Here is a 15671-nt window from a genome sequence, read left to right on the forward strand (position 1 = left end):
TTCGCTTTGTAGATCTTTAGGCAGCCCCGGAATTTGAAACTCTTTTCGATGTAATCGAAAGTTCAAGCATAATTTTTATAAAATTGGTCTAACAGTCTGCAAAAAATAATATGCCAGATCCAATTAGAAGATTAAGGAACAGTGCAATTTGCAACATCGACGGAAATGCCTTAAAATCAGTAAAGATAATTTTAGCCTAGCTTATACCGTCCATTATACATTAAACGCGCATGCGTAAAGCATACAAAAAAAAAAGTTTGTGGCTTTGAAATCCGGATTATAGATCATTCCGGATAATGGACGTCCAGATTACGGATTTTGTACTGTATTTGCTTTACAATGTGCAACATCTGAAACTTCAGCTATATGTTCTTATTTATAATTTACAACATACAGTCCTTTTTGCTTAGTTGCTTGTAAAACAAATGTTTGTGGGTTCCCCCCCCCCTCTAAGCATGTATATTTCTGAAACAAACACTGTATTTACATTGCATGTGAACTGAAAATTACATTCAGTTTACAGAAATTGAGTCCATTTTTAGCTTAAGATTGCACAATACTCGTTTATTAGTTTTTTTTTTTTTTTTTTTTTTTTTCCTATACTAAATTAACACTTGTGTAAGTTTCACCTGTTTTTTTTTTTTTTTTTTTTTTTTTTTTTTTTAAATATATTTACACATTTGTTATTTATCAACTGAACTTTGATTTTCAACTTCAGTTGTTCGTGGAATTTATTTTTGGCATTGTACATCTGTGTTATAGCTCCAGAATCAAGATACTATTTCCGTGTCTCTAATTCTCATGTTGTATTGATAATGCTGAGCAAACAACACATTTTTAGTCTCTTGGTTATGGCCTTTTCCTGTAATTTTAGTTTCTAAATGCTTTAGGTTTCAGTGACCTAAGCTCTTATTTTTGCACTGTTATTATATTTAGTACTAAAGTATTCTGAATTTGGCTGCTTTCTTACAATTTAAATGATGCCATTTTGATTTTTTGAATAACAATTTTTAGTATACTTAAATTCAGGCGGTTGATCACAGGTTTCTACTGCAGTTCTAAAACTTTCAAATGCTTCATTTAAGTTATGCAGTAGCAGATTAAATATAAATTATTCAGGTATTTCAGAACTTATTTCACCAAGTTTATCTACAATTTCTAAGAAATCAGTTAAGCATTCCTGCATCATCTTGCTAATTTGAATCCTTTCAGATATCAATTCCTTTGTAAGATTCACTTTTTTTTATGGGACTTTTCAGCTGTTGTATTTCAGTAATGTAATTTTGATCAAACCTTCTAAATTTTTTTAAAACTTTTTTTAAGTCCACTTTCTTTGGCAATTTCACACTGAGAGCAAAAATTGGTAAACCTTTTCGATTCCTTAGAATCTGTTTTTAAATTTCTACTCTCTTATCAGCAATTGCATCAGACTTTATTAACTTATTGACAGGTGACTTCCCACAGTTCAGATTGGATTATTTTTATTTTATTTTTAGACCACTTTTACTTGAAATTACAATGTTCCAGAGTTAGTTTTGTATAACTTCTCAATTTGTAGATTAGGGTACATTGTTTTCATGACTTCTAATTTTCAATAAAGCAAATAAAAATAATTTTGCATACTTTGCTTTTTCACCAAAACATACAAGACTGACTGACTTCTCAATCATGACTGGTCACATAATTTTCTTTAGCATGCATACAGTATACGCAGCAAGATAAGTGAAAACCTAAAACTTTATATCATATTTTATTGACAATTAGCATTAAAAAGAATGTTTTAGCACATGGAGAAGGAGATTATAACCTTTTCATGTACTCTTTTTAATGCTAAGCTGTCAAAAAAAATACATGAAAAAGTTCCTTATCAGTCACAAACATGAACATAGAACACCTTTTCTTATACTTAGGAATCACGATACAATACTGGTTTGATTATATTTACCCCACTGCATCTTAACAAAATTATACACAAAGTGACCATGTAGTGCATTGTATCAAGATAACTTGAGTGCAGATGGGCAAATGGGCCAGCTGCATTTTTGGACATTCTAGGCTCAATGAAGGAATATTGCCATGATACACCTCGATTCAATCCACTCTATGGGTAGGGCTTAAGCTTATTTTAAATAAGGGCTAATGACATCAGTTTTCAGCTCTATGCAAATGCAGATGAAATGTATATTTCTGAAAAATTTGTAACATAATTATTTATACATTTTTAAAATTATATTTAAATTTGCTATTTTGTACATTTTTAAAATTTTTCAATTTCAAAATTCAATATGTCTTTTTTTGCTATCATAATATAGAACAAGAAAAACTGTATGGATGATAATTTGTATTAATAGAATTTTAAATTTTTTAACGTTCAGGAGAACTTTCATGATTTTCTTCATATTGTAAAAATTTAAGAAACTTTGGTATGGAAGCTACTGTAAATTAATTGTAATGATTAATTCTGTTTTTAAGGAATATTGAGAACTAAAATCATGATTTTTTTAATTTTATGTTTGTTGTTAATTTACTTTACTTATTTTAATTTCAGATATTAGTTCGCTTTAAATTGTAAGTAAATTTTGCTTTGTTGCTTGCATGTATTTAAAGGTGGTGGTATATTTAAATTTGGATTTGAATAATTCTGAGTATTTGAATATGGGATAGTCTGTTTATTGCTTAAATTTAAATTTTTATGAAACAGTTTTATAGTTAAAATTTAAAGCTTCTTTTAAAAGTGTATTTAATCTCTCTGCAGTTTAATGTTTCTGGAAATAAATATTTTTGAAAATATTTAACATTGTGTAGACAAAGTCTTAAATGTCCTTTAGCTGTACTGCAGCTATGATTCAAATTATTGCTACAAAACCCAATTATTTGCTGATTATTCAGCAATTTATATCTCTTGACTACAAAAACTGTCTGCCAGTATGTTAACTAAAGTAGCAGCACTTACTTGTTTGATACCCACAAGCAGTATGCAGTTAAATTCACTATAATAGATTGTCTTCCTTTGATCTTATGTATAATGGTAAAGAATTTATTATATTCTTTTTCAAAAATTTTGACTGTTTTCTTTTATGTTTACTAGCCTTTGGTTTAGAATAATCAGAAAAAAGCTGTGTTTTCTAGCAAAAAAAGGATTGGAAAGGAACTCCCAACACCTAATGATTTTAAATTGCAGTCATTAAGAAATATCAGGGGGTTGAAATATGAAATTGACAATGTAAAATGAAAGACATTACATTAGTATTTGTGAGAGTTAATTAGTATATTGCACTTTACGTAATAGCTCTGTGAAAATATCTGTAGATCTCTGTATGTGAGAGTATAGTAGCCCATATCACATACAGCTTTGAAATTTGATCAAAATTAAACACCTATTGGAATGTGAAAGCTTCCCCAATGAAAAACATCAAATATTTTCATAGTATAAGCGAAAACTATATGCTGTTTATGTTAAGCAGTTAATTTTAAAACTCAAAAGTATTTTAGTCTATAAAACACACAAGTAAAAAGCATCAATCATTAAAAAGAGTTTAACAGATTTTAAAATTTTATGTACTCATGTTACATATATGTACGCTAAATCGTAATCCGGGCTTTCCGAGTTTACATTTATTTATGTTACATATGCACATAACAAATGTATGCATACTGCATAAATTTTTTTAAAGCAGTGAAAAAGGATTGGAAAGAAACTCCCAGCACATAATGATTTTAAATTACAGTCATTAAAAAATACCAGGGGTTGAAATATGAAACACATTAGACACCTAATGGAATGTGAAAGCTTCCCCAATGAAAAAAATTAAATTTTTATGTTAAGCAGTTAATAAACTTAAAAGTATTTTAGTCTATAAAGCACATAAGTAAAAAGCATCAATCATTAAAAAGAGTTTAACAGATTTAAAAAAATTTTTTTATGTAGTCATATATGCATGCCAAATCATAATCTGGGCTTTCTGTGCATACATTTATGTTATGTGCACATATCATGCTGCATAAATGTTTTTTAAACATCCCCACAATTTTCAGCTATCATTTAATCTATATACTTTTTTAGAAAATTCAGCTCTCACATCTGTGCACAGGTGCATTAATTTCAGCACTAAGCTACAGGTGGATAATGGTATTACGTTAAGATTTTTAATTCATAGTTAGATACTCTGATGCTTAAAGAGTTATTATTTTTCATTTTCTCAGATGTTTTAGTTATGTTACAAGTTAATGTAATATCTGAAATTGCAAAGTACTAAATAACTATGTAACTCCTGTATCTGAGATAAATAAGCTTTCTCAGTTATATACTAAATTTGTGTACACTGCGCAAAAGAAGGGGGTACAGTTCTATATCTCACATTCTACTGGGCCAATTGACGGAATTCAACTTGTGTTTTTCATGTCTCAAAAGTGAAACTTAGGATATGTATTAGATTTATATATAGCATTGTTCTAATATAGGTATTTTGACACAAAATCGGACTTTTTCTGAAATATCATACCAATTTTTTTCTTTATTTATATTCTATGACTCAAATTACGTCAAACTACTAAGTTTTGTAAAAATCGCACGAGTGGTTTTTAAAAAATTAGCTCTCAAAATTTTAGATCCTCAATGTTAATCGAGTCTGGTATATATTTATTAATCTCTCTTTTTTCATTAAACTTATTTGATTATTCCTTTCACATTTCGAAATTCAGGTTCATTCCAAATAAAATTCACCCATTTTTTATGATTTATTTTTAAAATTTGTATTTTTAAATAATTTTTATAAATTTTTCAAAAAAAATTTTGACTTATAATCTATAAAAATTTTACCATCATCTTAAAGTAGACGTATTTTTAGACCTGCAAAAAATTACAGTTTTTTATTCAAAATTTCTGAAGATATACGTGAATTTATATATTGGTGCGTTTTGAAATTTGGCATATTTGTTGAAAGCAATAAAACACCAAATGTGGTTTAGACACTTTGCTAAAATTATTTGAAAGTAGAAATGATGTAAATTTTGCACCAAATTTTACAAAATTTAATATCTAGGCATGAATTGAGTCATAGAATCGAAATATGGAAAAAAAATTGTATGTTATTTCAGAAAAAGTCCGATTTTGCATCAAAATACCTATCTTAGAACAGTGCTGTATATAAATCTAATATATATCCTAAGTCGCACTTTCAAGATCTGAAAAATGTAATTTGAATTTTGTCAATCGGCCCAGTAGAACGGGAGATATAGAACTGCCTTCTCTGTCTCTTCCCCCCCTAGTGTACATGGTACACTACTTTTAATTTTCATTTTAGAATGCATATCTTTATATGTTTTGATTCATATACTAAAATATATATTATATTTTCTCATTAGGGATTATCCTGATGCTGAGGAAGGAGGTAAGAATAAATCAGTAGTACGAGAAGCAGAAGGTGCCGAAGGTTATGTGAGCAGCATAAAGAATGTCACTCAGAATATGGTAGGAAGAATATCAAATCTGGGTCGTGGAAGCTTGGGAGGCTTAGCAAATAAATTCTCGGGTGGTTTCCTCAACTTTTAGTTTTCACCATGCTTTAGAGTGAGAGTTGTTCCACTCGGAATATCCAGTAAGCCCTCCAAGACTTCCATTTCTGCTTATATAAAAAATGAAAAGAGAGTCTCATTGACCATGTGATTCCTTCTTTTTGGTCATTTGATTGTATTTAGTCTTGCAAAGTTACTGTTATTGAGTCTCTGCTTCCTGAGTGTATTTAATGATGTAGAAACACAGCTAACTCAAAGATGGCTATTTAGTTACTTCATAAATTTAAGCAAGTACAGAGTCAGTATGATTCTAGTTCAGGAAATAAATGCCTGTTTAGCTGTAAGAAAAGCAGTCAGAATGCATGTTCATTTTAATCGCCAAAGGTGCCCCTAGATTAGTGGCACATATATATAGCAAATAAAATATGAAATCCACTCTTTTGAAGTGAAAGTGAGATTTTAGTCTCTATGCATTTCTTCATGTTTATCCATCTCACGAGAAAAAAATAACTGTCCTAACTCCTGAGAGGCTTGTACAATTACACCTTAGACTGAAGGAACACAGAAGTACAAACATTTTAGCATCATAGCTAGTGTTTGAAAAAATTAATCTTGTAGTGTCTCTCCTTTCACTTTAGTAGTGCTTAGTATTCAAATTGTTCCTAGGCGAAATTCTGGGCTGAATTATGTTTTTAAAGATCAATTAATAAATTCAACTTTCTTTATAAAATATGATTTTTAAAGGATATTGTATTTACTTTCCATATATATTTCTATTTATTATTATTTTGGAGCAAGAAATCTTTGCAAAAGAAAAGCAATAATGACTTTTAAAGTATATAACTGTGATCATAAATATGTTAGATATTATTATTTTGCTTCTGTATGTTTATTCACAATTTAATATTTAATAGAACAGTGAATATCAAAAATGGCTAACCAGAAAAAAATATTAAATACTGGAAGCTATTAATGGTTTTGTTAACTAACTTGCAGTAAAAGACTAACTTAACACCTTAACTAACTTACAACATGTGCAAAAAAAAATAAATAAATAAATAAATAAAAGTACAATAAATATCACTGTTAAAAGTTCATTTACAATATGAATCTAATAATTTGAATGATTTCAGTATCTTTACCTGTGCAAGGAAAAATTCAATAAAAGAGGTATATACATAGTATTTGAAAGAGAGCTGGGTGTTGTCTGTGCTTACGTTGCTTAAGTATATAGTACAATACCATATTCTGTATATCTTATATGTATATTTTACTTAATAGACATTATAATTATATGTATCATTCCTATTTTCCTCAGTTCTTTATGTATTATATACAAAGTTATAATTAATATTTTACACTCAACAAGTTTTTAATAATACAAAAATAGAACATTCTTCTAAAATTTCTTGTATTTCAAAATAGCATTTTCTGAAATTTTCTTGAAATTTTTTTGAATAAAACAAAGAGGGGAGAAAAAATTATATTTAATTTCCGAAAAAGTTTTGTGTTTTCATATGATCAATATATTTATTATTTATCTATAATTATGTCATTAGTGATGGAGGCATATTTGTAAATTGTTCTCTTCTTTACCCACAGTCAAGCTGAGGTTAACTTGTATAGTTTGATTACATTTATAGCTCATGCATTTGTCAATATTCGTATGAAAAAGTTCATTTAGCTATTATTTTATTCAGTAACTAGAAATTTGCTCAGAAAGTAAAGCTTTGTTGTGAACTTCTTTAAAATTATTCGTATGTTGTCTAATGAGGAATTATTCATGTGATAATAACTGTTATGGAAGGGATATTTTCTTTGGACGTGGTGATGTTCTTTGGTGATGCATATATTTGTACTGTACGTAATAAATCTGATCTCTAGACTTAATTAATACAAGTAACTTTTTTTTTTTCTTTCAAGTCTTTCTCTGTTTCTATATGGAAAAGTTTCAAAAAATCTATAAAGTGATTAAAATGTTCTGTGTGCTGTAAATAATATATTACTTCTGCATTGAAATAAAATTATTTTAAAAATCAGTTTTACTCCAGTAGTAATTGAAATAAATGAGTTAGTACTTAGAAGCTGTAAAAAATTAATTTTAATAGGACGTAATAAGTTTAATAATAATAAGCTGTTTTCTGTCAAAATGTAGCCCCGTTCACAAGAGCAGATTCGACCGGTAGCGAAAACCGGTTCTTCGAACGTGTCCCGTTCACATGGGACAAGCATTAACTGCCTCGCCGAATTGGAGGTAGAACTTGGTTGAATGTTCCTTACCTCTCGGGAGCAGGGAAAATGGGGAGATTTCCCGTACTATACTGTGCGGTTCACTTAATTTTAATTACTGCTCACTGGACTGTCAGGGAAACAATCGCGCTGATAGATGTCTGGGGATGTGATAGCATCCCCCCAAAAATTAGATAGAACTGTACAAGATACGGAAATTATAGACAAATACAGACAAGGTTATCTGATGGTAGGTATTCCAGAAATATCGTTCAAATTAAAACTAAAGTTAAGACAAGTGCATATCGGATTCAGCGCGACAAAGGACTCGGTACCTTTTGAAAGATTTTAAAAAAATAATTAAAAAAAATAATAATAAGCATTTTCATCTACTTTTTATGAATATTATTGAATGGTTTTGTGAGACAAAATAATTTTAAGCTGAAAAAAAGTTTTTGCTAGTATTTTTTTTAATTAAAATTTTTGAAGAAAAATTTTACAATTAAAACGTTTTTCTTCTCCTACAATTTTCAATGTCTACCCCCCAGTTTTTTATTGTATTTATTAGAGTGTTTTAAATAACTTCAAGGAATGATTTTGCAATTAATGAATTAGTTTCTGAGAAAAAAAATACACTTTTATCTAAAATCTTTAAAACAAATATGATCTCAGTCACATTTTCATTTCAAATAACTTTTTTCTTTCAGTATTTTGCAAAACCCATCCTTGTTTATATAAAGTATATAATTTTAAATAAGCAGTAAAAATAATAAAAAATTTAGTTCATACCTGTATATGTGTTAGGACTTTAAGTAAAAGAATTTATTGAAAAAAATGCAAAAGGTTTCTCAGTTTGCATTTGCAGTTTAAAGTATACAAACTGTCTAAATAGACATTTAATCATTTCAAATCTTTAAAATTTTATTACTGAATTTCAATACACACATATGTATATACATCAAACCTAGTGCTATTTATTTAATTGGTAAATATAAACATAAATTACAAACTTTTTTTTAAAACCTTATGTGGCCAGAAAAATTGCAAAAACTCATAAAACGCAAGCAGAATTTTTCTTTACCTGTTTTTGTTTTGTAAAACACGTTCAAAACAATTTTAATACATTAATTAATTAAAATATTTCCGTATCTTGTACAGTTCTATCTAATTTTTGTAATAGGTTGATAATAGTTCGTAAATGATTGTCATTGCACTCAAATCTGATGATAGCTTAATTAAATGTATTTCATCAACATAAACACTTCAAAGTTCTAGAATTTTCCCCAGAAATACTCGTACAAGTGTTTAGAATCTAAGTATAATCAGTAGTTATGCTTCAATCTAATAAGAACGTTAAACACAACGGAATGCAAAACGCATCTTAAGAGAAAGTTAACTCAGAAATATCTCCAATCTCATGCTGAACTAACAACTGGTAACAATAACAACTTATATAGCATAAATAATGTCATAAAAATAGTGTGGTATAATGAGATTATTACTTTGAAACCGATATTTCGAATTGATGCCGAAGAAGAACCAATATTTCCCATTCTGCTTCATTGCATATCTTTCAAAAAAGTAAAAAAATCATCCAATTAATTCTTTATCATTTTTTTTAAAATGCAAAAAGTTTGTTTTATAAGCTGTGAAAATGTCAGAAGTTTGTAACTGATATATTTCTAGATATGAAATTTTAAAATTAATGGGCATAAAAAAGTCTAAAAATATGAATGATTTTCAAAAATTCTCCCAAAATATTTTTTAAAAAAATTACACTAAAAATTTCATTGAATTTTTTTTTCTTCCACAGTGTGTTATCGTGCAAACTGTAATATTCTGAGATTCTCAGTTTATTTGTTAATATTTGCAAAAAGTCATTTCAACTTTAAATTTGAAAAAAATCTAATCCTCTAAAAATCAAAAGCGTGACACCACATCCACAAGCAGTGTATGTACAAAGTTTGAGCTCTATATCTTATCGGGAAGCAGTTTAAAAATTCATGACAATCTTTTAACCATAGCGACAAGCACCAAGAGTGAACTAAATAAAAGCTTATAAAATAATAATAATTAAAAAGCATATAATTTTCAGGAACCATTACGAAAGTTCAGGTACCAGTTGTGAAAGTACAGATTACAAAAATAACAACAGTAAACCATGTCAAAAATGTGTAAAGAGTATTAGAAATCTGCCAATTCGGAGACATGATTGTTCACACAGGCTTTAAGTGTAAAGGGAAAGGAAGACGGTGGTCTTCTGAACGGGTCCTAAAGACGAAACTCTTTCTTGTGTCCTTTTTCTCCCCTTGCTAACGGCAGCTGTGCGAAGGAGCGTTACATGTGAAAGGGGCTTGTGAGAAGCAAATCTTAATGTGCATTTAATTACTTAGCTTTTATTTTTTATCTTCTAGTCAGAAATATTGGCAGATTATTACTTTCATAATGTGTAATATGCTTCCTTTTTTGGTTAATTCACATTAATTGCACTTCTTATTTGATTTTTAATGATCTGGGACTTTATAATATCTGCCCACACACACTCTCACAGTTTTAGTTTTCTTCTTGTGTATCTAAAAATATCATTACATTTTAATATATTCGAAACCAATAATGAGAGCTCTTGAAGAAGTGCAAACTTGTTAAATATTTAAAATGTCATTTAAATGTATTGTGACAGATATTTATGGCCATTAAGTGATCGAGATTCTGTTGTGCATTTTTACTTGGTAAAATATAGATCTTTTACATAATTTATATGTAATAACATTATCTGCCATTTGAATTCCATCACTTATAATTTACGGATGGAAAATATTTTGTAAAGCTAAATTATATGCTATCTCAAATTAAAAAACACATTTTTAGAAATTCAGGCATTAGTTATTATTTGCTACTTTCTAGTAAAATTAAATGATTGCAGATTTTCAAAAAATTATTACTGTTGTGAAATTTAATTTCTATTAAATTACTTTTAGAAATGAATGTTGGAAATTTATTAAGCATTAAAAATAAATTAACTCAAATTTACAAATATTTTGGGAGTTAAAATTATAAAAAGTTACTCCCATTTCATTCTGCAGTGTTGTTAAATCATAGTATTTCTGTGTTCTTAAATGCTCTTAAGGTGCTGGACTCAGCAATCTGTAAACAACGAAAACTTAGACCAGTTTAGTGGTCACTCTTATAGTTCTTCAAATACTTCTCACCTGTCTCAACTTTCCATGGTTACCTATATAATGTGCAATCCTTTGTTAAGCATATTATTCCTCTGTGTGTTACTGTTCTGTTTATAGTGTGCATATTTGACTGTTTACTCACCTCATGTGCATTTACTGTATATTGCTGTAAGCATAACTTAATACTAGTCATTTTCTATTTAGACATTCTGTAAAATATTTTTAAAATAACTTATTAAATTACTTCCTGAAGCTCAGAAATTTAGAAAATTATTTGTTTCCTATATTGCTGTTCTAAAGAAAATCAAAATATGTATTGAATTCTATTCTAATTCATGTAAATGCTTTGTATCATAAAATATGAATTCAGTCATTTGGGGGGGGCCCTTAAAAGCATTTGCTAGGTATGTGTTTAGTGGGTAAACTGAAAATGGGAGCCTTTTGTAAAACCTAAAAGTACAGAAATTAGTGCAGATAAATTTATCTAAAAATAGTTATAATGCAATATTTATTGGCTTTACTGGTTGTTTTGATTTTTTGGTGTTTTCAAATATTTTGTTGAATTCTAAAATAAATTGTATGCATATATTAATTAAACACTCATTGTATAAGACTGCTTGCTACTGGTACTTAATTTTTTATCATATATAAATGCATCTTATTTCATATATATTTTTATTATTTTTTGTATTATTAATTTTTGTTCTGCATTTTGTATGTTATTTTATGGTAATTATTTTTAGCTTTGAGTTTGCTTTTAACTATCAAGGATTAATTTTTTGTCAGTATTACAAAAGAAATAATTTTTTATTAATTTATATGAATGCAAATTAAATTTTAAAAAAAGGGGAGTGAAATTGTGAAATATTTCTGAAATGCTGCATAACCTAAATAAAATCAATAAGTAACAAGTATTTTAAATAATAATATTATGTAAACTGTACTTACTATAAAGATGCATTATAGGTTATAAAGAAATGTAATAAATCACAGCTATTTTTAAAGCTTATTAACTATTTTACTAAATTATTCTTAATGAATCTCATTATTATTTTTTTATTTATTAGTGTACATTAGCCTCACTTGTCTAAAAAATTCTCTATATTTTGTTCATATCTTTACATGGCATCAGTCTGTTAAGAATAAAGTTTAAATTTTTATGTCTGTAGAGAAATATATATAACAACTATAATTCAGCATCTTTATACTAATTCAGTTGCAGAGATTTATAGAAATATCACTAGCCATAGTATCCCTTTATTTAAATTTAGAAATTTGAGAATAGTCTCTGACAATATGCCAGAAAATATTCTGAGGCAATATTTTACATAGAATAAAAGTTTAGATGGTGTGTGTTGCGTTTTTTTACCTCATCTAAAATTGTCTTACCTTTCCATGGGAAAACAAAATTATAGATGAGGTCTTTTAATATTTTTTGAGTCTTTTTCTTCTTTAAATCCCATGTATTTTGTGCTGTCTTGCCTTCTTGAAAAGAGGAATTATCTGCCTCTTCTATATAAACATCTATGCAAATATATTGTTAGCCTTGTAATACTCTTCTTCTATTTTATTTTTTTTAATAACTCTGTGCTGTCACCATGTTATTGAAGAGAAAAAATATAACATAGTGAGCACTAAATAGCTTGAAATTATGCACAGCATTTTTTAAAATTATCATAAGCATTCATATTACAATGAAATAATATTTTTATAATTTCAATTTAAAACTATTGTTTTATTACCTATATTAACTCATTTTTTAAACGTACAATAAACTATAACTTCTAATCTTAGTTTTATGTGCAAGAAAGTGATAATATAACTATAAATTCAACTTTATGTAATGCTCACTTTCTATTAGTGAGATAATTAGTATATGAATTTAATTGAACATTGGTGACAGCATTTTATGTTAGCAAAATCTAAGTAAAAGTCTGAATTTTATATCTATGTAAGTGATCCTTGGAGTTCATAAATAGTTTAGTCTAAGTATAGTTTTCAAATTTCTTGTGAAAAGAAAATGTATAAGTTATATTTGTTAGCTATTTTGTGAGGTAAAATGTGTTTTGTTTCTCTCTAGATTCAGTCATTTTTTCCAGTGCTACTTTTCTGTATTAATATTTGAAAAGTATTATTTACTAAGTCTGTATTTTATATTTAGTTATAGCTGTATGTACATATGAATTCTCTTAATTGCTTCAGTATTTAATGTAAAAATGTAACTACAATTTTCATTAGTTATATTTTTAAAACTTGCCTAACCATGTCATATTTCCAGGGATAAAATTTGTGATTAAATGCATGTGAATACACTAATAACTTATGTTTTTGCAATACTGTCTACTTCAGCCAGGCACTTGCCTATGTGAAAAAAGAAATAAAACTTTTCGTGAAAATAAATGTACCTACAGCGAAATTGTATATTGTTTATAGTTTTCTTGGCCTTTTTTTGCACATCTTAACATTCTCCAGAATTAATACTAGCATTTTAAGAAATTAATAAATAAGGGTATTGCTTTATACAAATATAATTTCCAAAAATATTTTTGTGGATTAAAATAATGTCTGAGCTTAAATTATGTCGCACCCACCAGAGCTTGGCTCCGGTACTTCTTAAATTTTGAAGTAAACCATAATTCTAACCAGAGCACACCAAGGCCCAATATAAGAGAGATCCAGCACTTCTTTCATATAATTCAACCATAATATCAGCAGAATATGCTTATAATCTTGAAAAGTTTATTTTAGTAGTAAAATTAAATTACAAACTAACACTAATTTCTGAATGCATAAGGAACTCTTTCTGTGAGAAACAAACTGTCGGATGGAAGTTGAGACTATTAAGGAAAGAAAAGCTTCTACATCTTCTCCAGGAAATGCAATGAATTTATGACAGTAGATAATTTTTTTGTTCTAACACTAATATCTTCTTATGGAAAAGAACACCTGAAGATATTTTTGTTCGATGTAAACACGTTATGTCCCATTTCAGGATTTATCAGTGAGGCATTTTTTTTAATTGGGCCATTTCAGCCCCTCTCTTGCTGGGGTGCGTAAAAACAATTTCCATTTTAGTCTTTCCAAAGTCGGTGCAAAATTCGAAAGTGCGATAGGGGGTCACAAGATTGTGATGTATGTATAAAGTGAAGTCACAATGGCTCTTCACCCTTTATTCTTTAGACATTATGTAGGTAAAACATCAAGGACATTGGTGATTACACCTAATACAGAAAACAAGATGTTTTTTTAAGTTTGAATACAACATATTATTGCTGCTATTTTCTTGAGAAAGAATTCTAAATCATAAAAATTGAAAGTAGTTTAAAAAAAAAAAAAGAATAATGAAAACTTTTGAAGATTTGGCTAGCATTAAAACTATATTAAAAATATAGTGTTTAAAAGAATAATAAAAATCGTGAGTGGTATTACCATCACATATTTTAATGATATTTATTATTTTATAGACAATGTGATTTTCATTGTAGAAAAATGTTAAACCATATAGAGGAAAACAAAACAACTGCCTAACAAAATTATTGTACCAATATTCAAAGAAAGAATATGTCTTCCCTTTATGGTTGAAATAAGTGCTGTTTATGGTGCTTAAGAAGCTTTTTTTACAATTTTCTTCACTTGTGTGCAGTTTGATAAATTTATTTATTTATAGCAACTTAAAATACATGAATTCTATCTTACAGGTACAGCATCCTCACTATATATGCTTATTTATTTGTAAACAGTATGAAAACTTAGGTATCAAACTCTAAAACTGAATATTAGATTTATCATAAGACATATTTTAATGTTCATATGAAAAAGATACAAATTCTACAAAATACTACTCTCGGACAAATTACGAGGTGCAGATGGTTCATAAGGAACTCGGCAATTCATGATGAATACAAAATTCTTTAAATCAAAAATTTTATGGCTAAAATGACGAAAAGCTTCTTTGAGAACATTAATAAAGCAAACAATAGCTGTATACCTAATCTGAGTTATGATTTCAATTTAGTGAACAATACTAGAAGGCCTGATGCGCTACTTAAAGCACTGACTTAATTTCTATGTAAATTTTTAAATTCTTGTTTAGCATATTAATGTAAAATTAATTTAAACTCTTTCCAATTGCTTCGTTGGCTTATTTTACAGCATATTATTTTAATTTTTACTTACTTGTAAAGTATTTTAATTTTCTAGGTAATTCTTAATAAACTTTTAAAATTAGTTATAAACCTTGCCCTCTGTTTAGATTTTGACCTATTACAAAATTTATGTATGACTCTGAACCCCCATTCACCCTCTTATGCTTGCAAGTAGTCAAATTGTGCTTTGCCTTTGCTCCTCCAATTTCTTTGCAGCTACAGGTCACCTGACCAAGTTCTGGCTCCACTAGAATTACTTCAACTACAAGAATTACTTCAACTACAGAAGTTAGCAGCATAACTGACTCTTGGAGTGTATTGATGAAGGGATTGCCACGATCATTTCATGCTAACAAGCAGCTAGAAGTGCTTGTTAGCGTGAAACTTTCTACTTTGACTAATCATCACTACTTCAAATTCACACCAATAATTGCTACTTCACCCAAAAATATGGACCAAAAATAATAATTGCTTATCTCAGCAATGCTATGCCTATAAAAGTCATGCCAAAATTTGTTCACGTACAACACATGGGGTAGGGTGATGCCCAGGAACCTGGAAAAGTGACTTCGTCACCTAATCTGACATGCATTTCATTATACAA

General features: G+C 28.2%; 1 protein-coding gene across 6 annotated transcripts in view; it reads left to right on the top strand.

Annotated features, from left to right (window-relative positions):
• Positions 1–13338, top strand: part of Cadps (calcium-dependent secretion activator 1) — a 295482-nt gene extending 282144 nt beyond the window's left edge. For 5 of the 6 annotated variants that reach the window (XM_085824507.1, XM_085824512.1, XM_085824515.1 and 2 more), the window contains one exon: positions 5365–13338. In XM_085824507.1, the coding sequence (XP_085680633.1) occupies positions 5365–5551 (187 nt within the window). In that variant the 3' untranslated portion in view covers positions 5552–13338. Of the gene's footprint in view, positions 1–2548; positions 2569–5364 lie in introns of all 6 variants that reach the window. The other variant, XM_085824519.1, reaches the window with a different exon arrangement.
• The last annotated feature ends 2333 nt before the right edge of the window (positions 13339–15671 follow it).

Source organism: Stegodyphus dumicola, chromosome 1 (assembly GCF_044657685.1).
Source record: "Stegodyphus dumicola isolate Sdum_Otavi_A_Nest chromosome 1, ASM4465768v1".
In the NCBI taxonomy this organism is placed as follows: Eukaryota; Metazoa; Arthropoda; class Arachnida; order Araneae; family Eresidae; genus Stegodyphus; species Stegodyphus dumicola.